General features: G+C 45.0%; 1 protein-coding gene across 2 annotated transcripts in view; it reads right to left on the minus strand.

Annotated features, from left to right (window-relative positions):
- Positions 1 to 13,255: 13,255 nt before the first annotated feature.
- The window catches only part of MRPL28 (mitochondrial ribosomal protein L28), a 96,873-nt gene continuing 83,527 nt past the window's right edge, over positions 13,256 to 26,601 (minus strand). For both annotated transcript variants that reach the window (XM_073633056.1, XM_073633054.1), the window contains exons 5-6: positions 14,880 to 14,966; positions 13,256 to 13,519 (exon numbers count right to left, since the gene is read on the minus strand). In XM_073633056.1, coding sequence (XP_073489157.1) covers positions 13,421 to 13,519; positions 14,880 to 14,966 — 186 coding nt within the window. In that variant the 3' untranslated portion in view covers positions 13,256 to 13,420. The remainder of the gene's footprint in view (positions 13,520 to 14,879; positions 14,967 to 26,601) is intronic.

The following is a 26,601-nucleotide window of genomic DNA, read 5'->3' on the forward strand; positions in this document are numbered from 1 at the left end:
TTATGCGTGAACAGAAAGGCTCTATTTCACTCTGCCTCAGTTATCTCCTTCCCAATCTCCGCTGACCATTTTGTGGTATATGTGGGTAGCGCACCATGAGTGTGTTCTAGGATCAGTTGATACGTCAATGATAAGGTATGTCGAGGAGTGTCAGAAAATGTGCATAGTTGTTCGAATCCAGTCAGGGGTCTGTGAATCTGTTTAGAGTTGTGGAGCTTTTTGCAGTAAGAAGTCAGATATCCGCGGGTGAGCCATGTCACCTTGGAAGTATCTTCAAAAGGGGTAGATACAAAGGTGCCTAGGGTATTGTCGACAAACTGACATGCCGTGGGCCAGGAGTCCCTGTTATAGTTATCTATAGTGTGTGTTGAGCTGCCTTCCGGAAAATTTGGGTTATCATAGGGGTGAGGGGGCTTGGTTCAGATGACAACGAGTAGTTTTCTCTCCTACGATACCAGATTGCCAGGGCATCTCTAGTAAGAGGGGACAACGTTGAAAGTGATTTGTAAGTCTGATCATAGCCCCAGAGAAGCGCTTGCAGATCATATGGAGATAAATCTTGTTCCACAGACGTGGAGGCTTTGACCATAGGACGGGGAAACCACTCGAGGATACGGGAGACCTCTGCCGATGTATGATAAAGCTCAAAATCAGGTAGGCCTAACCCGCCTTTTGTGATAGGAGAGCATAAAAGTTTATGTTTCAGTCTCGGGTGGCTACCCCTCCACACAAATCGGATAGCCATAGATCGAAAGGTGTGAAAAAACGCAGAGGGAAGGGCGATAGGGAAGGCCTGAAATAAGTACAGTAACTTGGGGAGTATGTCCATTTTTAATGTGTTCATGCAACCTACCCAGGACAATGGTAAGTCCATCCGATCCTCCGTGAGGTGTCGGAGTTTTTTGAGTAGAGGGCCAAAGTTCAGGGGATATATGTCTGAGGGTTGTTTTGGTATGGCTGTGCCTAAGTATGATATAGAGTTTAATCGCCATTGAAATGAGAAATTGGATTGGAGGGAGGAGAGTGTAGAATGTGACAAAGAGAGGTTTAGGGCCTCCTTTTTAGAGATGTTTAGCTTATAATTACTAAAACGACCAAATCTATCTATCTCTGCAAGTATTGAGGGTATGCTAATATGAGGTTGGGTTACGTAAAGGAGCAGATCATCTGCATATAAGGAGAGCTTACATTGGGATGAGGGAGTCTGTATGCCCTGTATGTTAGGATTTGATCTGATAGCTTGGGCCATGTGTTCAATTACCAGGGCGAACAGGAGGGGGGAAAGAGGACAGCCCTGCCTGGTGCTGTTAGTGATCATGAATTTTTCCGATTGAATGCCATTCACCAGGACTGTGGCAGAGGGTGTAGAATAGAGGGACATAATGCGTGTCAGCATTTTCGGGCTTAGACCTAACTGGGAAAGAGTGGCTTGGAGAAAAGACCAGCTGACCCTATCAAAGGCCTTCTCTGCATCACAGGAGAGAAGGCAAGTGGGTATATGGTGGCGTTGAGCGTATGTAATTAAATGTATGGTCTTGGTGGTATTGTCCCTGGCCTCACGGCCAGGGACAAAGCCCACCTGGTCTTTATGTATTGTTTTCGGTAGCAAAGGAGACAAACGGTTGGCGAGGATCTTTGCGTACAACTTTAGATCAATATTTAGAAGGGATATCGGTCTGTAGTTGGGGCAGAGAGAGGGGTCTTTACCAGATTTAGGGATGACAACTATTTGGGCTTGGAGTATGGAAGAAGAGAGGGCAATGTTCTCATCAATAGCATTAAAAGCCTTCACTAACAATGGTGAAAGTTGAGGTGCAAACATTTTGTAAAAGCGTGAGGAAAACCCATCTGGGCCAGGGCTCTTGCCATTTTTGAGATTCTTTATGGCGGTTAGGAATTCTGTTTCAGACAAGGAGGACTTGAGGTCCTCGACGTCTGACATTGGAAAGGATGGAAGTGCCGTCTCCTGGATGTATGAGGGCAGATCTTGCGAGGTAGGTATGGGAGGCGGGACCCGGGGGTGAGGTTGTATAGGGTAGAGTAATATTGGCGGAATTCTTCTATCACCGAGTTCTTCATTATTTTACCTTTAATGCGGGGAATATATAAACGGGATAGGCGGTCTGGTTTGCCGGTGTTGAAGTGTGTTTGCTAGATGCCTGCCACATTTGTTGGCTTGTGAGTAATGGACAAATCGCACTTTGTCGCGAGCTATCAGAGACCTCTCCGCAAAAATTAGCAAGTGGTCCCTCCTAGCATTGGTGAGTTCTAGGAGAGCTACATTGTCAGGGTTTTTTTTTATGCAACTCTTCCAGATTGGCTATGGTGGTGAGAAGGCGTGTCGTGTCCGCCGTGCGGGCACGCTTCAATCGGGACCCATGATGGATAAGTTTGCCCCTAAGTACGCATTTGAGCGCTTCCCATTTCGTAAACGGGTTAGTGCTGTCTTGGGCATGGTCCGACACAAAGCGTTTAATGGTCTGTATAATGTCTTTTGAGCATACTGAGTCTAGTAGGAGATTATCGTTTAGCCTCCAAGAAGAGTTTCGCTTGTGTGCGGGGACATTCCCCAAGTTCATATGTATGGGGGCATGATCTGACCAAAGGGCCGATAGAGGCGGAGGGTGAGTAGTCTAATAGGGACTGAGAGATGAGAAGGTAGTCCAATCTACTGTAGGAGGTATGTGCGGGGGAATAATAAGTGTAATCCTTAGTGCTAGGATGAAGCATCCTCCACACATCCACAAGGGATAAATCAGCTAGAAGTGTTCTCATTTTGGTCAGGGAGGTCGGGGAGATTGAGGACTTACCAGTCGAGGAGTCAAGACGAGGTATCAAGGTTGCATTGAGGTCTCCTCCCAGGATCATGTTAGTTGTGCAGAATCTTTTCAGCCGGGAAACCACCGAGGAGAGGAATTGTTGTTGATCCTGATTTGGAGAGTATACATTAATAACAGTATAAATGACATTCATTTATGATAGCTTAATAAAAATATATCTACCTAGGGGGTCAATATAAGTATCAAGAACGTTTGGGGTGAATGATGCATGGAATGCTATAAAAACCCCTTTAGATTTTGCTGAGGGGTTAGTACTGTGAAACCAAACGGGGTATTGTTTATGGAGAAATTGTGGGATTTTGTCTGTTCTAAAATGGGTTTCTTGCAGAAGAAGGATTTGGGTCCGCAATTTATGAAAGTGATATAATATTTGCCGTCTCTTTTCTTGAATGTTAAGGCCCCTGCAGTTTAATGAGGACACTTTTAAGAAGGTTTGTGCAGCCATAAGGAAGCGGATTTATATGTTATATAAAAATAAACGTAGGGGAGGCTCGCTGTCTCAAAGGAATGGGTGGAGGAGATAAAGGGGGAAGAGGAGGGACATCTAGTGATGGAATGAGAGAAGGAAAGTAAGGGAAGTAATGAGAGAAGAAAAAAAGAAGTAGAGAAAGGAAATCAAGGCCTAAACAGCCTCACTATTAGCGTTGTGAACAACATATCAGCTAAGACCACTATGGGTTTGCAGTCAATGCACAGAGGAGCCCACACACACCGAGCGACAATTAAAAAAAAAAAAGATTCTGTAAAACTATGAACATAACAGCTCATGGCTCTGCACTGCTGTGCGAGTGATAAGCAGCTATACGTAATTCTCTAAGAGGGTAAATCCCCCAAAGATACACTAAGACTCGAACAGCATGCAGAGCTTCTTACCCAGCATCAAGACAGACATTTTTGGTCTAAAAAAAGAAGGGGGGAGGGGAGGGTTGGGATGAGACAAGTGGAGGGAACAATGGTCAACCAGAGGAATGTTTCCTGTACCACAGGTAGTCATGCATCTAGGTTATATATAAAAATAGATAAAACTATAACATAAAACCTGTATTGAAGAAATAAGAAATTGGGTTAGTAGTATAGTGTCCCAAGAAAACTGTAGACAGGGACGTCTTCACCGGTCTTGGGCCTGTGAAGAAAATTGTGGTCAAGTATCAAAAGCAGAGGTTCATCCCTCCGTCGCTGTGGAGAAGTCCGGTTTGGATCGTTTGTTCTTCTTCGTTTGCTTCTGCCATCCTGTTGCAGCGTTGAAACCGGGAGTGGCAGCATGAAGTGGCCAGTCTGGGATGGAGATCTGTAGCAGTTCAAAAGTCCCCAGGAACTTGGGGAGGTCCCCTAGCGTGCGAAATGTCACAGACTTCCCTTCATGAGATGCAAACAAGTTAAAGGGAAAACCCCAGCGGTATTTAATCTGTTTCCCTTGAAGGGCGTCCGTAAGGGGTTTTAGAGCACGCCGCATGTCTAGGGTCATTTTATAGATGTCCGGAAGCAGAGATACCAGGGTGCTATTGAAGTATATAGCATTTTGAGAACGTGCAGCTTGCATAATGGCGTCTTTAATCGCATAGAAGTGCACCCTGCAAATAACATCTCTGGGGTGTTCCAGATTCGGATTCTTAGGGCCGAGGGCTCTGTGGACCCGATCAAGTTCCTGAGGGGCATCTTTGTCTTTCTGGAGCAGTTCGTTAAACATGGCAATGACTGCAGGGGCTAGGTCTTTGTTTTCAACAGATTCCGGGAGGCCGCGTATGCGTATGTTGTTACGTCTGGCCCTGTTTTCCTGGTCATCCTGATGGTACATCAATTGCTGGATCTGCAGGGTGTGCTCATGTAGAATAGTTTCATGTGTTTGCAGTGTGGATGCAGTCTCCTCCATATTATGTTCCACTTCTTCAATCCTATCTCTTGTTTGTATGAACGCTCCAGTCGCTAAACACAGGTCTCAAAATCATGCCTGGTGGGGAGTGCTTTAATGTATGTCTCCATGTCCCAATCACCATAGGATCTGCGAGAGTCTGGGGAATGCATGCAGAGCGGACTGAGCCGGTCTCTGAGTCGGGGGGGACCGAGGACGTTGTCTGGTCTTCATGTGGGGAATGGAGCACTGAGAAACAGCTCCTTGTGAGGCCGCATGTGTACCTGGGGTCCGGGCCGGCTCCATCTTAGACAGGGGGGGGCCGGAATGATTTTGCCCCAAACGGGTGAAAAAACGGTCTATATCCCCTTCAAGATGCGGATCGGGGGTATGGTGCCTGTCTCCCCCATCTCTCCTCCCCATAACTGACCTTATTTTAGGTGCTGGGAAGCGCTGAGAGCCTCGGATTGTCCGGCGTGTGCGGGAGCTCCAGAGGGGAATGTCTTACTTCCTCATAGCGCTCGGCCATGCTCCCCCAAAAGTAATATTAAGCAATCATAGGAAGACTGTGCAAATAAGGGTACCATATCTGCTCCATGGAGCTTGAGTGTCCTGTTTAAGGGGAGGGAAAGACACAAGAGGTTTTCTTGCTCCCACCCCATTAGGATGTGCTTGTGGTGTAGGTTGAATGGGAAGGGAGGGGATGGTAGGGATTTCTAGTGTTGGGGGATTCAGGCTATGTGGAAGTTGGACGGGAGGTGAAACAGTCATGTGGAAGAGTAGGAGAGTATGAGAGAGGCTCCAGGGAGGGTGTTGAAGGCCCATGTGTCCCAGGCACACCTGGCAGTAAGTAACTGCACAAAGTTAAGTGACTCCCCACCTCTGGTTCATTACCATCGGGTGTTCAAGTGCTGGTTAAGGCACTTGTTGTCCCTTCTCAAGCCATGTCATGTATTAGGTCTAGTTTAGATGGTTAAAGTGAAGGGACCATTAGATGTTGGTATGTAGGGGTGTATTTGAAAAGGTGCCACCTGTTCAAGGTTTAGAGGAAGCAGCCCATGTTATCTTTTTCCAATGGTGCAGATCGAATTAATCGGAATAGCTACTCATGAGTGTTAGGTGGGTTAGGTTAGCTGCATTCAGCAAGTGTGGTATTAATTAACATTTGTAATGTTTAATGATCATGGATGTGTGGTGCAGAATAGGGCTGGCAGAAAAGGCAATGGGATGTCAGTAATTGTGGAGATGAGGTGGTGTACTTCAGACCAAAATGGCGGGATCAGCCACCTTACGTTGGTGAGGGTGTCTTTCAACCTATGGCATCTCCAGCACTTATCTCTCGATATGTGATGTAGCACTGTGGGGACTTTATACCATTGGGACTTAGGCTTATAAATGGTCTCTTGGATGTTGACATTTTTTAACCATTTATAAGATATATTTTAGTTGATTTAGAAGTTTTGATTAAGGTCCCTTTCTCATTCCCATGAATAGGATAGATCTTTGGGAGATGTTGATTGGGTCACACCAGCATCAGTTATCAATATCAGGTGGAGAATTGGGTCTAGTGAGGAACATAGGGTCTCAATGGGTGTGAGGGTACGTTGTGTACTGTTGCCTGTATTGTGGAAGGTTAAAAATGATTTTATTTGCAACAATGTCTAGTATGGCCTTGGGCCATTTTCATTTAGAGAATGAAGGGTTTTTTGATCACGAAATGTGCCCTATTTCAAATTACGTCCTGGGTGTGAGTTTCTGGACCAGATAAAGATAGGACCATAAAGATAGGACGTTTTTTAATTTGGTCTGGAGGACACTCCAGATTTCAGTGCAGCTGAGTTAATGGGCCTGAAATGTCACAGATAGTGCAAGTGTTTTGCACATCTTAGTAAACACCTTTAGGGGTGTTCTTATGGTGGATTGAGAGGTTAAGAGCTGGAGGAGGTATTTTCTCCTGAAGCAAAGGCTAGAGCTGATCTGTGGTTCTGAAAATATTTGCTCACTGTGGATCCAGTTCATGGATTCTATTTGGACATTCCAGTCTACTATGCATGCAAGATGGCAATCCCTGTAATTTTTGTAAATATCTGGTAGACCGACGCCTCCCACGTGTTTCAGTCTGGTAAGACTCCCTATGCTGGCTCTGGAGGATGTATTGTTTCACAAAAACCTGCAAAATGCCTGAACAGAGGAGAAAAAAAGCACCAGATAGTTGTATGAGTATAGCTTGGAATAGATAAAGAAGTTTTGGCCTTTATTTTAAAATTTGTAGTTCCTGCAATGTGGATTTATCCCATTCTGAAAACTCTTGGGTGAGGCAAATGAAGAGAGGAAAGTGGTCAAGCGTGTATAAATTGTTTAGATTTGTGTGCAATTTGAAGCCTAGATATGTGATTGCTTTGGAGTCCCACGTAAAGGGGAAGTTAGTGTGACAGGCAGTGGTCATATCCAATGGAAGTGTGAGATTAAGTACAATCAATTTTAAAAGATTGAGGAGGGTGGCGAGGGGCTAGGTCAAAAAAATGTATATGCAGCTACTCTATACTCTTTGAAAGGTAAGGGGAAATCCCAAATGTTTATATTACTCTTGATTATGCAGAGAAAGGGTTCCAGGAACATAAAGATTAGTGGAAAAAGGGGGCACCTCTGCCTAGTGCCATTTCGGATATTGAAGGTGTCTGATGGGGTATTATTGGTTCGTACCCTTGCATGGGGTTCATGATAAAGAGTCATGAACTCTTGACAACATTTTCTTTTTTAAGCCTAGGTGAGGCAATGTTGCTAACGGATAATCCCAAACCACCCTGTCCAACACCTTCTGCGTCACTGGAGAGCACAAATCCAGAGATCTTTCTCTGCGGAATCCAATGCTGGAAATGAATGGCTTTTATAGTATTGTCCCTGGCCTCCCCTCCTAGTAGAATACAAACTTGGGTCTAGGGATATCTTTTGAAGGATAATTGATGGTTGGTGATTGGCTAAAATTTCAGCATGAATTTTCACATCTATGTTGAGTAGCTGGTCTGTAGTTTGTACATGAGCTGGAGAGCAATTGGAGAGTCAATAGCATTTAGGAAGTGCAGAAAAAATGCGATCTTCAAAAGTTTTATAGTGAGGGGAGGGGGAGATTGCCTTGTGCACCTCTCCTGGTTGAATAGGAAGCTTTAGCTTACTCACAATCTCAGGCATCAGTTTGGGGCTGTACTGTGCCAGGAACGGAAAAGTAGTAAAACTGTCAGGATTTTAACAGTGTATGAAAAGCTTTCTTGATAAACAGGGTAAAACACACACGGTAGCACACGTTACGTGTTTCAGTCTACTACATTTTGGCTATACGGTGGGTTGCAGTTGAGGGGTTGAGCAAAGAATTAGGCAGGTATAGAGATTTGTAGTGAGTTCCAAATTCTAAGTATATGTCTACAACTGTCAAGTGGACAGAGTCATTTGCCTTTCGAGGTGCACAACAGCATGCACCTGTCCTATATTGAAATGTTCTGGCAAGCTGCTTACCACATTTATTGCTGTGTTCATAAAAGAATCAGTTGCAGGGTGATTTTTGTGTTGATGAGCTCTAGGAGGGCGTTACAGGTTTGTGTGAGTTCAAATAGATATATTCCTAGAAGGACCTTTTTGGTCAGTGCTTCAAGAGCTCATATTCTTTTAGTGAGTCTAAGCAACTATTTTTGGGCATCAACTCTCAGTCTTAGAGTCAGCGGGCGACCAATGCTGCACCCACCTAGATAAGTACGATTCCACAAAAAAAAAAAAAAGGCCGAACTTCTCTTTTAAGGTAAATAAAAACATTCCATGTTGAGCTCCTCCTCCCCAAAATGCTTACCCAAGCCCAATCTCGGACCCAATGCTGTGTCCAAGAGCTGCGGCGCTGCTCTCTCTCTCTCCTCACAGGCTCAGAAACAGCAGTGAGAGCCATTGGCTCCTGGTGCTGTCAAATCCTGTGAGGAGGGGGCACAGAGCCGAGCCATGTTGTGTGTGTCAATAGATGAATGCAGCCCAGCTTGGGATCGAGGAGTAGAGAGTGCGAGCAGGGGACCCCAGAGGAGGTGGTTCAGGCTGCTCTGTGCAAAACTATAAACATACAAGGTTTATTATTTTAAGAAATCTACCTTTACAATCACTTTACAATAGAAAGGTTAAAGTGATACTAAATTCTTGCTTTTTTTTCTTTAAAAAAAAGCAAACATGTCACATACTTACCTGCTCTGTGCAGTGGTTTTGCACAGAGCAGCCCAGATCCTCCTTTTCTTGAATCCCTCTTCTGCACTCCTGGCCCCTCCCTCCTGGCGAGTGCCCCCACAGCAAGCAGCTTACAATGGGGGCACCTAAGCCAAGCCACAGCTCCGTGTGTCCATTCAGACAGAGCCACAGTTCGGCCACACTCCCTCTCTCTCCTCATTGGCTAACTGAATTTGATTGACAGCAGTAGGAGCCAATGGCGCCACTGCTGTGTCTCAGCCAATCAGGAGGGACAGTACCATAGATGGGGCTCAGGTAAGTATTAGGGAGGCTGTTGCACACAGAACGCTTTTTATCTTAATGCATAGAATCCTCTATGCATCTATTCCAACAAGTGTGTGGGTTCTCTATAAGTGGAATAGAGGACAAAGTGATGTGAGCATGGTCCCAGAGGACCATTGGTTCAATAGTTGAATCTCTGAGAAAGGGCAAAATTTTGATGTTAGGAAATAGTAGTTTATTCTGGAACATCTGTTGTGGGGATGTTAGTAGTGCGTGTAATCATTGGTGTCTGTGTGCACAAAATGCCAGACATCGTGGAAACAGAGGGTTGAGAGTTGTTTTTTGATCTGCCTTAGGCTTTGGTAGGGAAAAAAGAAACCGCCTGCTGAAGTATCCTGCACTGGTGCAAGAGGGAAATCGAAGTCTCTCCTCTCTTAAGTATCAGTATGCTGACTGCAAAGCTTTGAAAGATATCATAGATTTTTATTACAAAGGGGTCTGTTTGGGGTAGTATACGTTTGCCAAAGTGATGGGTTTATCACTTATCTTCCCTTTTAGAAAGAGGTAGCGATCTTCTGGATTAGTCATGTCTTCTCCTAATATGATGGGGGTTGTCTTATAAAATGAGACTGATATGCCTTTGGATGTACTCGTAGAAGGAGGGGCATGCAAACATCTCTAGATTTGTGATTGGGCAGTTTGTATTGCTTCATATTAAAGGAGTTTCCTGGACATAGCCCAGTTGTGTATTGCCAATTTTTTTGCCTCAACGGTTTAGAAGCACAAAATTTCAGTAAAAATATACTAATGTTAATCTTAGGGCACACAAACGCAATATATTACACAATTTTTTGGTAAAATATAAAAGACAAGATTGAACTGAGTAAACAGATACCCAACATGTCAGGGTCTGAAATTGTGTGCATCCGTGAAATGTTGTCAAATTTTGGCACCCTATGTTTTCCATAGGCAACACTTTAAAAGCCTGTGACGGTCATGTGTGTGGAATTAACCGTGAATCACTTTTGCGTGAGCAGCAATATGTAACGTGTAGCACAATATTACATCCCTGACATATGTTTATGTTGTGTGTGCATCTGACAATAGGGGGGTATATGATGGTTGCAGTGAAAGGGTTAAAGGATAAACACAGGAGAAAGTATGCACTGCAGCCTATTTAGGAAAAAAAAGGAGGAGCAAGTCTCCCACTTAACTCAGTGGTGGTCTAGAGAGAATTCTGCACATAACTTTCACAATTCCAGACAATCTTCTCTTCTCCAAAGGAATCTTCAGGGACTGGCTTATACTGGTGGGTGTATCGTAGCCCTGGAGCTGTAAAAAGCTCTACAACTAATTACCACAGGTCACTAGGTGCCTCAAGAGCACCACAAGCAGAGCCTAGTGCCCTATGCCCTATGGTCAAATTACAGGCAGGCCCCACATCTTTCACATGGCAGTGACTGGGTTTGGTCTCCAAGGCAGCACAATGGATCAGCAAACTGCAAAGAGGGTGCTATTGGCTCTGCAGTGAACAAATCAGATTGAATTTAAAAATAGGTATGTTAAACCGGAAAAATGGTTGCTGTAGACCTGTTCTGGAAAGTCCACTAGCAAAAATTGAAGCAAGTGGGAGTGGTTATACTGGCTAACATTTTTTTCGTTTCCAGTGTCAATTTCTCATGTAGGTGGCAGTATAACCCATACATCACAAAGTAAAAAATATAAAATAGTGTAATAAAAAGATGAGGTTAGAGAGACAGGCCAGGTTTTACGTTTTACCTCGGGAAGATGCAGACTAGAATACTGCAATCACTGAGCAGCAAATTATATCACTTGTGATGTATTTCAGTTATCTTGCAAACCTGGCCTGTTAGTGGGCCCTGAGGACAGGGTTGATGACTGCTGCCCTAAAGAGTAACTCCATTTTTGTTGAGAAAAAAAAAACATTCCCCTCTCGGTGATCTATGTACATTGCAAGGATTTACAAACTTTGTTGAAGAATCCTACCTTTTGTTATTTTGAAGAAATTGTTTGTTCCTCTATGTCCATGTGCAAAGTGAATGTAATGGAAGGTATTTTATAATTCTCAATCAGCTGCTGCACTTGCAGGGCTCTAATGAGGAAAGTTGCAGGGTCTGCATCCCTTTAGACGTGATTTCCCTATAGGAGTGCCTCACCAACAATGTCATGTTTGTTGCAGGTGATGCTCAAAATCTGATTTGACATTTCTGGAGGTGTTCTGTACAGGACGCCTCCAGGCTGTCATATTGCATTGTATTTTACAGAGAATAAGAGCACTGCAGATTAAAAAGAACTTTAATAACATTCAAATACAATACAGTGCATCTGGAAAGTATTCACAGCGCTTCAATTTTTCCAAATTTTGTTATGTTACAGCCTTATTTCAAAATGGATTAAATTATTTTCCTCATAATTCTACAAACAATACCCCATAATGACAACGTGTGAAAGACATTTGTTTGAAATCTTTGCAAATTTTTTAAAAAAAAAAAAAAAAAAAAAGAAAAAGAAAAATCACATGTACTTAAGTATTCACAGCCTTTGCCACGACACTCAAAATTGAGCTCAGGTGCATCCTGTTCCCACTGATCATCCTTTAAATGTTTCTACAACTTGGAGTCCACCTGTGGTAAATTTAATTGACTGGACATGAGACTCTTTCTAGAGCAGGCCACCCGGCCAAACTGAGCGATCGGGGGAGAAGGGCCTTAGTCAGGAAGGTGACCAAGAACCTGACGGTCACTCTGACAGAGCTCCAGCATTTCTCTGAGGTGAGAGGAAAACCTTCCAGAAGAACCACCATCTCTGCAGCACTCCACCAATCAGGCCTGTATGGTAGAGTGGCCAGAAGAAAGCCACTCCTCAGTAAAAGTCACGTCAGCCCACCTGGAGTTTGCCAAAAGACACCTGAAGGACTCTCAGACAATGAGAAACAAAATTCTCTGGTTCTGATGACAAAAAGATTGAACTATGTGGCCTGAATGGCAAGTGTGATGTCTGGAGGAAACCAGGCACTGCTCATCACCTGGCCAATACCATCCCTACAGTGAAGCATGGTGGTGGCAGCATCATGCTGTGGGGATGTTTTTCAGTGGCAGGAACTGGAAAATTAGTATGATCGAGGGAAAGATAAATGTAGCAATGTACAGAGACATCCTTGATGAAAACCTGCTCCAGAGAGCTCTGGACCTCAGACAGGGGAGAGGGTCCATCTTCCAACAAGACAATGACCCTAAGCACACAGCCAAGACAACAAAGGAGTTGCTATGAAACAACTCTGTGAATGTCGTAGTGGCCCAGCCAGAGCCCAGACCTGAACCCGATTAAACATCTCTGGAGAGATCTGAAAATTGCTATGCACCTACGCTCCCAATCCAACCTGATGGAGAGCTTGAGAGGTCCTGCAAAAACGAATGGGAGAAACTGCCCAAAAATAGGTGTGCCAAGCCTGTAGCATCATACTCAAAAAAACTTCAGGCTGTAATTGGTGCCAAAGGTGCTTCAACAAAGTATTGCGCAAAGGCTGTGAATACTTATGTACATGGGATTTTTTTTTTCGTTTTTTTTTTTTAATACATTTGCAAAGATTTCAAACAAACTTCTTTCACATTCTCATTATGGAGTATTGTTTGTAGAATTTTGAGGAAAAGAATGAATTTGACAAATTTTGCAATAAGGCTGTAACATAATAAAATGTGGAAAGAATGAAGCGCTGTGCGGATGCACTGTATGCCTTGTGTATCATTTGTATATGCTATATTATAATTTATTTTTTTTTTTATTTGCCATTTTTTTCCACCCATGAAAGTGAAATTACCCTTTAAAAGGATAAGCTCACTTTTGGAACATGTTACATGTTCCACCTGTTTCGGCTGACGGTTATCAGTCATGCTGAAAAACAGAGAAACCAGAGAAATGACACTCGGAGCTTTGGAGAGAGACAAGGATGAGCTATTTGTACGTTTCATGTCATGGTTTATGATGACTTGAATGGTTAGGAAATATTGTGGAATGAGAGACCCTTTAAATGGTTGTTACCATAAGAAAAAAAGACAAGTAACTACTATCAAAAGGTTTTAAATCTTGTTTTATATTCAACTTATATAACAGTGTATAATATATATATATATATATATATATATATATATATATATATATATATATATATATAGGCCTATCCTTGTAGGCCATATATCTTCCAAAGATGGGTAACAGTTTGTGACTGGAGAAATCTTCAAGGACGGTTCTCTATGACTGCTGGCTCTTGCAGTTTCTGAGCTGTTATTTTATTAATAAGTTCATCTACAGCAGTTTTAAAAACAGGAGTATGGTCCTGAAACCAAAAACAGGTAAAGTTACAGTAATAGTACTTTATAAATACACTTGTAGCATTTACATTACCAAGTAAAAACAATTATTTAATCAAAAACATAGCCATATGTGTAAGAATGGGCAAAAAAATAATATCCAGTACATCTTTCAAACACATACACATTCTCGATCTTTAATAAAAAAAATTAAAAAACCCTGCACGTACAGGAAAAATGTGTTGATCCTGCCAAAAATTTAGTGAGCTTTTAACTTTCCGTTTCAGCAAAGAGCATAGTATTTCACCTGACATTAAAATCACAAGCTGTGTTAACAGTCCTGCCCTTAAAGCGGACATTCAGTCACTTTTTACTAATCTTTCCTGCTAATAAATCTTCCGCCCTTGCTGTGTTAACTTTAGAAAGCAAAATATTCATTTGGTGCCAGTAAATACCTTATATTTGTTACTTCCACTTTCAGTTCTTGTAATTCACGATGGCGAGCGACGTGTTGTACAGCACTGGCACTGACTCCCGGGCTAGAATTGCAGGTATCGTTTTTTTTTTTCTCTTACTCTTGTGTGAGTTTGCTAGCAGGGGAGGGGGGGCGGGGAGAGTGGAGAAGGGCTGAGGGAAGTCACAGGAAATCCGAGGAGGGCTGGAGGGGACCAGATGAGGGCACAGACAGGAGGAGTACAATGCCTCCCGGTCGCGCATGTGCATTAAGCAGAGTGTTTCCGATCCGTTGTGTACAGATTACTATAGCAGCAACAGGTAAACAAAGGGCTAAAAACACTGCATCTCGGTTGTGCAGGCGTGGCCAAGCCAAGCCCTTAACCTGCATGAGCTTCCAGCCCTTTGTGTACATGTTGCCATAGCAGCCACAGTGGATGTTCGTTGCCGCTACTATAGTAACTTGTACACATCGGATGCGCTCTGCATGCGTGACCGGGAGGCATTGTACTGCGCATGCACGAGATTTCATGGGCCGGAGAGGCAGAGCAACATGGACTCTTACAGGAAAAAATGGCCACTCACACAAGTGTGGGGGTATAAAAACTAGCAATTTGATGGGCAAAAATTAAGGTTTAAAACAATACTAATTCCTAATTAAGCTTTAAAATGTTAGAGCTGCATACTGTTGTATTTTTTTGAATTATACATGCTTGACTCCAGTTTCTCTTTAATGTGTGTTAGGAATACATAACAGCACCCCCTCTCGGTTATGAAGATGAGTAAAGAGGGAGATATTCTGCATCTTGGCAGGATTACCTCAAAAAAGAAATTGAATGCAGCCTCCTCATCTAAGGACTGGTAAGTTGCAGTATATTACATTTTGTACTTCAGCTTAGTTCCCATAAAGTAAAGAAAAAAAAAAAGTGGTACCTTCTTTTCTAGAAGTCTTTGTTTTTCCACAGCTTCTTCTAAAGTTAAGCCGACCCACTCTGCTTCTTTAAGTGGAATCTCAAATGCCTGATGGATTGAATGGTAGTGTTAGTATTTTCAAGATAAAACACGTAGTTTTAGCTGTGTAATGAAAAAACAGGAATTTTGACTTACCTGTAAACACCATACCTTGTTGTACAATACAGGTCACACCCCTATAACCCTACCCCACTCGGAGTCCTCTGTGGTATGGAATTTACAGGCAAAATTCTTATCTTAATCGCACAATACAGGAAACAGGCAAATTATTCATACAGCATGGGACAACCCAAAGCAATAAATACAAAGGGGGGCAACAACTAGGCAACAGAGCAGTGCCAACAGGCCGAAAAACAGGGTTAAAAAGCTGAGGTTCAGAGTGGCGCTGCAAGAACCTCGCGACCTAAAGGTACATCAGCAGAAGACTGAATATGGACGAAGAAAAAATGCTCCTGCGCACAAGTGGGTAGCCGAACAGGCGGTAGATAGACACAGGCCTTGCTGCCCTCAAGGATGGGGGATCCTAGCAAACAATGGAAAAGAGAAAAGAAAGGGCGCACCAGCCATGTGCATTATCTTTTGGTTAAAATTTATTAAAACTAATGATAAAAAGGGACTACTTACAAACAGTAGTGGAAGATCACAATAGTATAAAGACAGTCTTCCAATCTCAGCAAACAGTCAGAGAACACAGCAGAGTCAACTGAAGGTGCCAGAAGAGCCCATAGAAAAACACTGCTGGCTGACGCGTTTCGAGGGGAACATCCCCTCTTCTTCAGAGCACGGCAGTGACTTGCTTGTGATCTTCCACTACTGTTTGTAAGTAGTCCCTTTTTATCATTAGTTTTAATAAATTTTATCCAAAAGATAATGCACATGGCTGGTCCGCCCTTTCTTTTCTCTTTTTCATTGAAGACTGAATATGGACCTGGAAAAACTTGAAAAAGTATGAACAGAAAAGCAGGTGGCAGCCATTCAGAGTTGGGAGACTGAGGCTTGGTGCCTAAAGGCCCAAGATGTTCCAACAGATCTGGTGGAGTGTGCGCAAAATCATGCAATAACATAAGCTCTAGTAATCAAATTCTTTATCTGCCTAGCATTGGTTGATTTTTGGCGCATATGCCTCTTGTGAGGACCCAGGGAAAGGACAAAGTCTGATTGTCTAATAAATGCAGTAGCTTTTAGGTGCACTTTAATGGCTGTGACAATTTCTAGGCAATGTAGAAAAACTTCCCTTGGATACCTAGGTGTGAGGCACAAGGATGGCAGAACAATGTCCTCATTGAGATTGAAAGCTGAAACCACCTTTGGAAGGAAGGATGGTCTAGGGCAGTGCTTCTCAACCAGGGTGCCATTTGATGTGAGATAAATATTTTCTAGGCAGGTTGCGTGTATGGTCTCAGGATCAGGTTTCCCATTGACAAGTACCATATACATTTTAAACTGAGGTGCCTTGAGACTTTACATATATTTAAAGGGTTGAGAAATGCTGGTCTAGGGTGTGATACGACGTTGTCGTTGAGACCACAGAGTCTTTAAAAGATAGAACACCTTAAATGCGTACAGTGAGATGTTTGATTAGGAGAGAAATGTTCGGCAGCTTCCTCTACATTTCCCTCTGATTCAGCTTCATTCAGGTCTAGCACCATCAGGATTTTACTTTGGTTGGGAAATGGAAGTAAGAAGACGTGAGGTGTTTTTGAGCTCTTGACAAAGATGGCTGCGTTAAAGCTGTATCCTGTCCTACAAGTTGTGACACAGTCGCAGAGAATTCTGCTTTTTTCAAACAGGACACTTGTTGCATGCCTGAAAAATATAATGGTAAAAGTTCCTGCTCCAGATCAGTGAATGAGAAAGTATTAAAGGATAACTTCATCTTTTGCTTCATGTTACGTTTTACACGTTACCCATATTTAGGGTGTAAAAGGCAGCATGAAAGCATACATGACCCCAGAAATCTACTTGTATTTGCCCCTTACCAAAATCCTAGGGTGCATCTTGTGTCTCATATCTGTTTTTCTTTTTAAATTAGCGTGTCCATGTGTCCCTACGCTCCACACAGCCGAGTCATATGCCTGCAGTTGCAGGCATCATTCCGGGACCATTTTTTAGAGCTGCCGTTCAGCTCTCTTGTAAAAGCAATCAAAGCAGCTAACTAGCCCCTCGGTTGCTATTAGAAGCAGCAGGAGGGGATGTCCCCTGTTCCATGGCTTGCTTGGGCTCTCCCGTCCCACCGGGAGACCCGAGCTACCAGTTGGGCGCATCCGCTGGCTGGTCGGACAGCCAGACAAAGTCAGAATTGGCTTTGATCGGTTGTCCGGTATAGTAACCCGTTGATGACATGATATCACTTCCGGTTTACCTGGATGTCAACGGCGCCATTTTAAAAAAAAACAAGAGCATTCAAAAACACAGGGGTCTTGGCGTTTTCAGTACTTTTAAGGGCAGGGGAGGGACCCTAGATCCCTCTATAAAGAGTACCTGTCACTTGCCTATTGCGGTCACAAGGATGTTTATATTTCTTGTGCCAGCAATAAAAGTGATTAAAAAAAATAAAATGAAAGCAACAGTGTAAAAAAAAAAAAAAAAAAATCATTTGTAAAAAAAAATAAAATGAAAGCGCCCGCACACTACTGTGCTTGCGCGCAAGGGCAAACGCATGCATAGGTCCCGCAAGCAAGCAAATGGTGATGGTCCCACACATGTGAGGTATCACCACGAATGTCAGATCACGGCCAGCAATTCTAGCACCAGACCCTGTGTAAAGTGGTAACCTGTGAAGGCTTTCAAAGCGTCGCCTATGGATAGTAAAATTTACATTGTTTGTTGCTGCTGCATAGGCGTGCACAATTTTAAAACATGACAGGTTTGGTATCTATTTACTCGGCGTAACATCATCTTTTATTTTTTGGAAAAAAAAATAGGATTTTTATAACAGCTCACCTGTAAAATCCTTTTCTTAGAGTACCGTATATACTCGAGTATATGTCAAAATTTTCAGCCCCTTTTTTGGGGCTGAAAGTGCCCCCCTGACTTATACTCGAGTCACTGCCGTCTGCTTGCATGATCAGCGTGTCATGCAGGCAGACGGCGGCCAGCGTGTGCTACATACCACTCGGCAGCCTCTCACTGTTTCAAAGCCGCGCCTCCTCCTCGTCTGTGATAGGCAGTCAGTGTACAACCTATCACGGACATTCTCTCATCCTCGTCCATGGTATGAGGATGAGAGAATGTCTGTGATAGGCTGACCGCTGACTGCTGGGAATGGAGTTTTCTACCTATTATGGAGGAGGAGGAGGCACGGCTTTTGAACAGTAAATGGCCGCCGAATAGTAATAGCACACGCTGATCGGTGCAGAGAGGCACACGGAGGCATGCACAGGACACAGGTAGGATGCACACAGACACATGCACACATACACAGGACACATACACAGGTACATATACACATGACACATGCACATATACACAGGACAGAGGTACAGGACACATGCACATATACACAGGACAGAGGTACAGGACACATGCACATGCACATGCACATATACACATGACACATGCACATATACACAGGACATAGGTACATGCACATATACACATGCACAGGACACATGCACAGGACACAGGACACATGCACAGGACACTTGCACAGGACACAAGGAGGTATACAGCTGCAGATGGGCATTGTTGACCCTCTTTTTCCACTTACAGTAGATGCTGCATTTCTCACCCTTGTCTTATACTTGGGGCAATAAGTTTTTCCCATTTTTTTGTGGTAAATTAGGGCCCCGACTTATACTCGGATCGACTTATACTAGAGTATATACGGTACATCACGGGACACAGAGCCACAGTATTTACTGAATGGGTTATATAGGCACCTTTAGGTGATGGACACTGTCACACCCTACACAGGAAGTTTAGCTCCCTATATAACCCCTCCCCTTACTGGGAGTACCTCAGTTTTGTAGCAAAGCAATATATGTGTATTAGAAGAGGGGAGGGACCTCTGTGTCTCCGGTGATGTACTTGAAGAAAAGGATTTTACAGGTAAGCTGATATAAAAATCCTAATTTTCTTTTTCGTACATCATGGGACACAGAGCCAAAGTATTTACTGAATGGGATGTCCCAGAGCAATGCTATCTGAGGGGAGAGAGACACAAAAAAAAGTAGGGTGCAGTCAGACCCGAGGACCTATACTGCTGCCTGCAGCACACTGCGCCCAAAGGCGATATCTTCATGCCTTCTCACATCCACCTGATGAAATCTGGTGAATGTATGGACTGAAGACCAAGTTGCCGCCTTGCAGATTTGAGCCATGGAGGACTGGTGATGCACTGCCCATGAAGCACTGACAGCCCTGGTGGAGTGCGCTTTGATTTGAAAAGGTGGAACGTTCCTCTTCAAACCATAAGCTTGAATAATTACTTGCCGAATCCACTTAGCTATAGTAGATTTCGATGCTGCCTGTCCTTTTCTAGGACCCTCAGGCAACACAAACAAAACATCCGTTTTCCGAACCTGAGCAGTTGCCTTCAAATAGATTTTGACCTCTCTCACTACATCCAGAGAATGTAGTGACTTTTCTTCCATAGAACAGGGTTCTGGAAAAAATGAAGACAGAACAATATCCTAAGGAATGATGTACTGGAAATGGAGCGAGTACAAAGAAGGGCAACAAAGCTAATAAAGGGTCTGGAGGATCTTAGTTATGAGGAAAGGTTGCGAGCACTGAACTTATTCTCTCTGGAGAAGAGATACATGAGAGGGGATATGATTTCAATATACAAATACCGTACTGGTGACCCCACAATAGGGATAAAACTTTTTCGCAGAAGAGAGTTTAACAAGACTCGCGGCCACGCATTAAAATTAGAAGAAAAGAGGTTTAACCTTGATTGATAGCTTCAAGAAACTATTAGATAAGCACCTGAATGACCGCAACATAGAGGGATATATAATGTAATATTGACACATAATCACACACATAGGTTGGACTTGATGGACTTGTGTCTTTTTTCAACCTCACCTACTATGTAACTATAATATCCTGGTGTAGATGAAAACCTGAAACCACCTTTGGTAAAAAGCTAGGATGAGGACGCAATACTACTCTATCCTTGTGAATGATCAAATATGGCTCTTTACAAGAAAGAACCGCCAATTCTGACACCATTCTTGCAGAGGAAATGGCTACCAGAAAAACTAGCTTCCTTGTCAAACGGACCAAGGGAATATGTCGTATCGGCTCAAAAGGCTGTTTCTGTAATGCCGACAGAACTAAATTCAAGCCCCAAGGGTTCAGGGGTGCTCTAACCGGTGGATTAAGCCGCGTTACCCCCTGTATAAAGCTTCGGACCAAAGAATGCAAAGCAAGTGGACGTTGAAACAATACCGACAAGGCCGAGACCTGGCCCTTGATAGTACTCAAGGCCAGCTTCATCTCTAACCCCTTTTGCAGAAAGGCAAGGATTCTACCTATGACATACTTTCTAGGATGCCAACCCCTGGATTCACACCAGGAAACATATGCCTTCCAGACTTTATAATAAATTACTCTGGAAGCTGGCTTCCTTGCATTATTCAAGGTGGTTATCACTGCGCCTGAAAGCCAGAGATTCTTCAGCATGCGGGTTTCAATAGCCAAACCGTTAAATTTAGCGTTTGTAAGGTAGGATGGAACACTGGTCCCTGCGATAGCAGGTCTGGATGTGGTGGTAGGGTCCATGGGGGCCCTACCACCATCTTTACCATTTCTGCATACCAAGATCTTCTGGGCCACGCTGGGGCCACCAGAAGCACCGACTTCTTTTGCTGCTTGATCCTGTGAAGAAGTCCTGGTAGCAGCAGAATAGGAGGGAATGCACAAATCAGTGAGAACTGATCCCACGGGGTCACCAACACATCTGTCCCACATGCAAGTTGTATTCCTTGTTCTTGACACAAAGTAGTCGATTTTGTTGTTGAACCTGGATGCAAAACAGATCTACGTCCGGCATCCCCCATCTTTGGCATATAGCCAAGATATAAGTAGTCCGCCTGCCAGTTCTCTACCCCTGGAATGAAGATTGCTGATATGCACGGCACATGCTTTTCTGCCAAGGTTAGGAACTGGTTTACCTCTCCCTGGGCTGCACAACTCCCGGTGCCGCCTTGGTGATTGATATAAGCCACTGCTGTGGCATTGTCGGATTGGATCCTGACAGGACAACCCTGCAACTTGAATGTCCAGGCCTTTAGGGCTAGGTACACTACCCGAATCTCTAGAATGTTGATGGGTAAGGTCCTCTCGGTTTTGGACCATTTCCCTTGGACAGTCATCTCTTCCAGAACTGCTCCCCAACCAGAAAGGCTGGCATCTGTTGTTACCACCTTCCAGGTAACTGGTCAGAAGGATTTCCCTTTCCGCATATTCTCGGGAATCAACCACCAACTGAGGCTCTGACGCACTATTGGCGACAAATGCATCGGAAAATCCAGCGCCTGGACTTTATTGTTCCAGGCAGACAGGATACTATTTTGCAGCAGTCTCGAATGAAACTGAGCATAGGGAACCGCTTTGAATGAAGCCACCATTTTCCCCAACAATCTCATACAAAGGCGAATAGAAGGACCCTTCTTTGCCCTGATTACCTGAACCAGCCCCTTTATAGCGCTGATTTTTGTCTGGGGTAAAAACACCCTCTTCTGGGTTGTATCTATAACCAGACCCAAGTACTCTAGTCTTCTTACTGGTTTTCTCTAGGTTGAGGACCCAACCTAGGTATTCCAGGTAGTTGACTGTGGTGACCAAGCTTTGGTCTAAGTGGGCTACCGACTGGTCTTGTGCTTGTATGCGGTTGGAAAACCTGATATCTATATTCAGACTGTGAGGAAGCGGTATATGGCGAAAGCACTTCCAGCGGAGTGTATGGACGTTGCGGTACATTGGTGGCAAGCAGTGGGACGCTTCCTGCAGTCTGGGACATCCAAACTTCCACCTGGATCCAAGGTCCGAATAGCAGGAGAGGAGAGGTACAGATACCAGCCGCCTTGGAAGAGGAATTCAGGAGGTTGCGAGAGATGCACATACAGCACAGAGGACCAGTGGCAGAGCAGGTCCTGCTGGGATGGTTTCATTCTATCCGCTGTAAACTCTGGAAGGAAAGCCTGTGAGCAGCGACACCAGGGAAAAGTTCTCCCCTCCATCCAGGAAAGGTACTGGTCGCAGTATGGATTGCGGGTGCTGTTTTTGGGAGAAAAACTGCACAAGGAGCAGACAGCTGAATTAAGCAGGCTGCTCTGGGCAGAGATGCGGCTGAATGAGAGCTACAGAGCCCTCCGGTGGCATGTATCCCAAGCATGCCTTGGATAGCAGATGACAGCCCAACAGAAGGCTTTGGTTACGGCGGCCTGGGACTGTTGTATGTGAAGCTGACAGGGGACCCTAACTTTGGGAGTGATTTGGAGTAGCAGTTGTATGAAATCATGGATTTCAAAGAAGGGCTACTGAACGTCTCGGAAGTGCACTGGGGACTGGAAGATATATCGTTTCTGGCCGTTCAGGAAGGGAGCTGGAGATTGCCTACAGACGGCTTCTAGACTCTGCTCAGCGCCAGGGCTGGGCTCCCTTTGCCTGGGACTATCAGGAAATACCAGTTGACAGCTCTGAAATCCTGGCTAAAGAATCGGCAAGGTGGCATAGTAACAGTGTGCTTTGCCAACCTACCCCCGCAGCTATGGACGCAGACGTCTTATGGCGGATGCAGCAAGTGCTGACTGACCTTGATGATCCTGTTTCTGCATGGGATGATCTTGGGTGGGGGAATGTGCCTGTCCAGCAGCATGCCAGAGAATTGGCAGGGGAAAATCTGGAGATTGCCATCCCCAAAGCTGATGTGCTAACAACAGGGCAGAGCTCTGCTAACCTCTGCCCAGCACCGATAGCATCTTCTGGGTTCCACGGACAGGAGATGGTGAACCTCTATCTCCAGACACCAGTTGCAGAGACAGGGGATTTGACAGACTTCTCTGCTGAGGAAGAACAACCTGATGAGCCTCCAGCAGAAGAGCTGGTATCAGGGCCAAAGTTCACTGTGCTCTGCACAGCACCAACAGCAGTATCTGTGGAGCTGCAAGGAACTTTCCCAGCTGAAGCGCTGGTCACCAGACAGAGGGTCCAAGACCTCTGCCCCACACCTGTGGCAGTTCCGGAGGCTCAGGGTGAGAAGGTGGCAATCACTTCCCAGCAGCAGATACAGGGGAAGAAGGGAGAGGAGGTGTTTGTCGTCCCTCCCCAGCCAGGGTGAAGGAAGCAGTCTTTCCTCCCCAGCAAAGATCCGTGCACCTGGGAGACATTACCAGAGACATGTCGTCCCAGCAGTCAAATGAGGGAACAGAACAGGAAGCAGCCAGCTCACCTCCCCAATGGCAGCTACACAGTTTTGGAGTGGAGGAATCCAGCCTCCTGCCTCAATGGTTAGCCGGAGCAGAGGATGTGGGGTCCCCAGCAGAAGTGCTGGCAACAGGGCAGAGTGCTACCAACCTCCACCCAGCACCGGCAAGAACTGTGGAGATCCAGGGAGCCGGGCCGCCGGCCCCTCTCTCCGGCGACAAGCTGATGTAGTGAAGCTACCCCCAGCTGAATCACTGGCAACAGGGCAGAGCGCCGGTGGCCTCTGCCTAGCACCTACAGTTTCTTCTCAGCTTCAGGGAACTGGGGCAGTGGGCCCCTCTGCCCAGCAACAGACCAAGCCATGGAATGGTAAACACCACCCAGCTGAAGCGCTGACAGCCGGACAGAGAGTCAATGACCTCTGCCCCACACCTACTGAGGTCAACTATTCCTTGTTGCAGCCAAGAAAGGAGATCATGCGGACAGACTATGTGAGTTCACTCTGCCTGACTAACGCATGTCCAGACCAGGTGGAGGTCTGGGACCTTGTTAGTCAACTTTTGATGGGGGAGAAATGTGACAGACTCACCTGGGACAGAGGCTTTTGGAGGAGACTGAATGCTAGCCTCTTGCCTACCGATTATGGGCCCTGGCATTTGGGGGAATGGTGCGCTTTGTGAGCTGTATGCCTGGGGACCCTTGAGGTGGTGTTACTTTGGATTCGGGTCCTTGTCCCTCAGGACACACAGACTCTGGGAACCCTGTGTATGCTATATTGCAAATGCTGACTGGGAGGGTATGTCTTGGATTGCTTAAAATGGGACAGTAATATGTATCCACAATATCTCCCAGGATATATGTAAGGACTATTCTTGGTTTGTTTGATTCTGAACTTAACATGTTAGTTGAGAGAGCTGATCACATTGGCCTCTAGAACTGCGTAGGAGCCAGACAGTCTACTCCTACTATAGTTTGTTGCCTACTAGACAGATGTATTGCTGGAGTAATATGAGCAGGAGGGGGGACCTCCTCTTCTACTGTATATAAGACTTGTAATTTTGGTTCTAATAAAGAGTCCATGTTCAGCAGCTAAACAAGAATCTTCTTGTTTTGTGCTTGTGAGCGGTTGGAATATCTGATGTATATATTCAGACTGTGAGGAAGCGGTATATGACGAAAGCACTCAAGTGGAGTGTAGGGACTGAAGTTCCGTTACACAGTGTTGAAAACGTTTTAGGAGGGAAAAAATAGGATTTTTATAACAGCTTACCTATAAAATCCTTTTCTTGGAGTACATCACGGGACACAGGGCCACAGTAATTACTGTATGGGTTATGTGACACCTTTAGGTGATGGACACTGGCACACCCTAAACAGGAAGTTCAATTCCCCATATAACCCCTCCCTATACCGGGAGTACCTCAGTTTTGTAGCAAAGCAATACACGTGTAACCAGAAAGAGGGGTGGGGGCTTTGTGTCCTGTGATGTACCCCAAGAAAAGGATTTTACAGGTAAGCTGTTATAAAAGTCCTATTTTCTTTATCGTACATCACAGGACACAGAGCCACAGTAATTACTGTCTGGGATGTCCCAGAGCAATGCCACCTGAGGGGAGGGGACACAACAAAAGTAGGGTGCAATCAGACCTGAGGACCTATACTGCAGCCTGCAGCACACTGTGCTCAAAGGCGACATCCTCATTCCTTCTTACATCCACCTGATAGCATCTGGTGAATGTATGGACTGAAGACCAGGTTGCGGCCTTGCCGATTTGAGCCATGGAGGCTTGGTTATGCACTGCCCACGAAGCACTAACAGCCCTGGTTTAGTGCGCTTTGACCTAAAAAAGGTGGAACCTTCCTCTTCAAGCCATAAGCCTGAATAATTACCTGCCAAATCCATTTGGCAATAGTGGATTTCGATGCTGCCTGTCCTTTTCTAGGACCTTCCGGCAACACAAACAAAACCTCTGCTTTCCGAAAGGCTGTTTCTGGAATGCCGACAGAACTAAATTCAAGTCCCAAGGGTTCAGGGGTGCTTTAACCGGAGGATTAAGCCGCGTTAACCCCTGTATAAAGCTGCGGATCAAAGAATGCGAAGCCAGCGGACAGTGAAACACTGATAAGGCCGAGACCTAGGCCCTTGATAGTACTCAAGGCCAGCTTCATCTCTAGTCCCATTTGCAGAACGGCAAGAACTCTACCTATGACATACTTCCTAGGATGCCAACCCCTGGATTCACACCAAGGAACATATGCCTTCCAGACTCTATAATAAATGACTCTAGAAGCTGGCTTCCTTGCATTAGTCAAGGTAGGTATCACTGAGCCTGAAAGCCCACGATTCTTTAGCATGTGGGTTTCAATAGCCAAACCATTAAATTTAGCGTTTGTAAAGTAGGATGGAACACTGGTCCCTCCGATAGCAGGTCTGGACGTGGTGGTAGGGTCCATGGGTTTCCTACCGCCATCTTTACTATTCCTGCATACCAAGATCTTCTGGGCCACAAGAACTACCGACTTTCTTTCCTGCTTGATCCTGCGAAGAAGTTGAGGTAGCAGCAGAATAGGAGGGAATGCATAAATCAATGAGAACTGATCCCACGGAGTCACCAATGAATCTGTTCCGCATGCGAATGGATCCCGTGTTCTTGACACAAAGTTGTTGACTTTGTTGTTAAACCTGGACACAAACAGATCTACATCCGGGATCCCCATCATTGGCATGTGGCCCCAAATCACATGCCCCCCCGTCCACTCTATGTCCCTCCTAGCTGTATGCACCCGAAAAAGGTGAATTTTATAGCTATGCAGCCTGCGTTGTGAACGCTCAATTCGCGCCAACGCTGCTAAGCCCCCCCCCCCCCCTCCGACCACCCATCTATTTTAAATTAGAGCGATTTCCCGCGCGAGCGAGCTCCGATCCTGCCCGACCGCATGGAGGAGGGCTGGGGAGGAGGAGAGGAAGAGAGCTTGCCGAAGGAGGACCGCTGTAATGGCGGCGGGAGCGGCGCGGCACACCGCCGTCTAGCGCCATGCTCCCCCTGCTGGTAGTAAGCTATCAATGTGGGGGGACATTCCTGGAGAAGAAACCCCCCTTTCCCACGATTTTATTTGGAGCTTTGGGCCGGAGAAGCGTGCAGCTTAAGACACAGAGATGAGACTGACAAGCATGGAACAGGTACGTGTTCTTGACAGCCCCCGGTGGTGACTATAGGCATAGCAACATTTACTTTAAAGGAGAAAACCCACAAGAATTAAAAAAATTCCTCAGGAATCTCCCTTACCTTATCCAGCTGCAGGGTTC

This window comes from Aquarana catesbeiana, linkage group LG06, assembly GCF_042186555.1.
Source record: "Aquarana catesbeiana isolate 2022-GZ linkage group LG06, ASM4218655v1, whole genome shotgun sequence".
Lineage (NCBI taxonomy): Eukaryota > Metazoa > Chordata > Amphibia > Anura > Ranidae > Aquarana > Aquarana catesbeiana.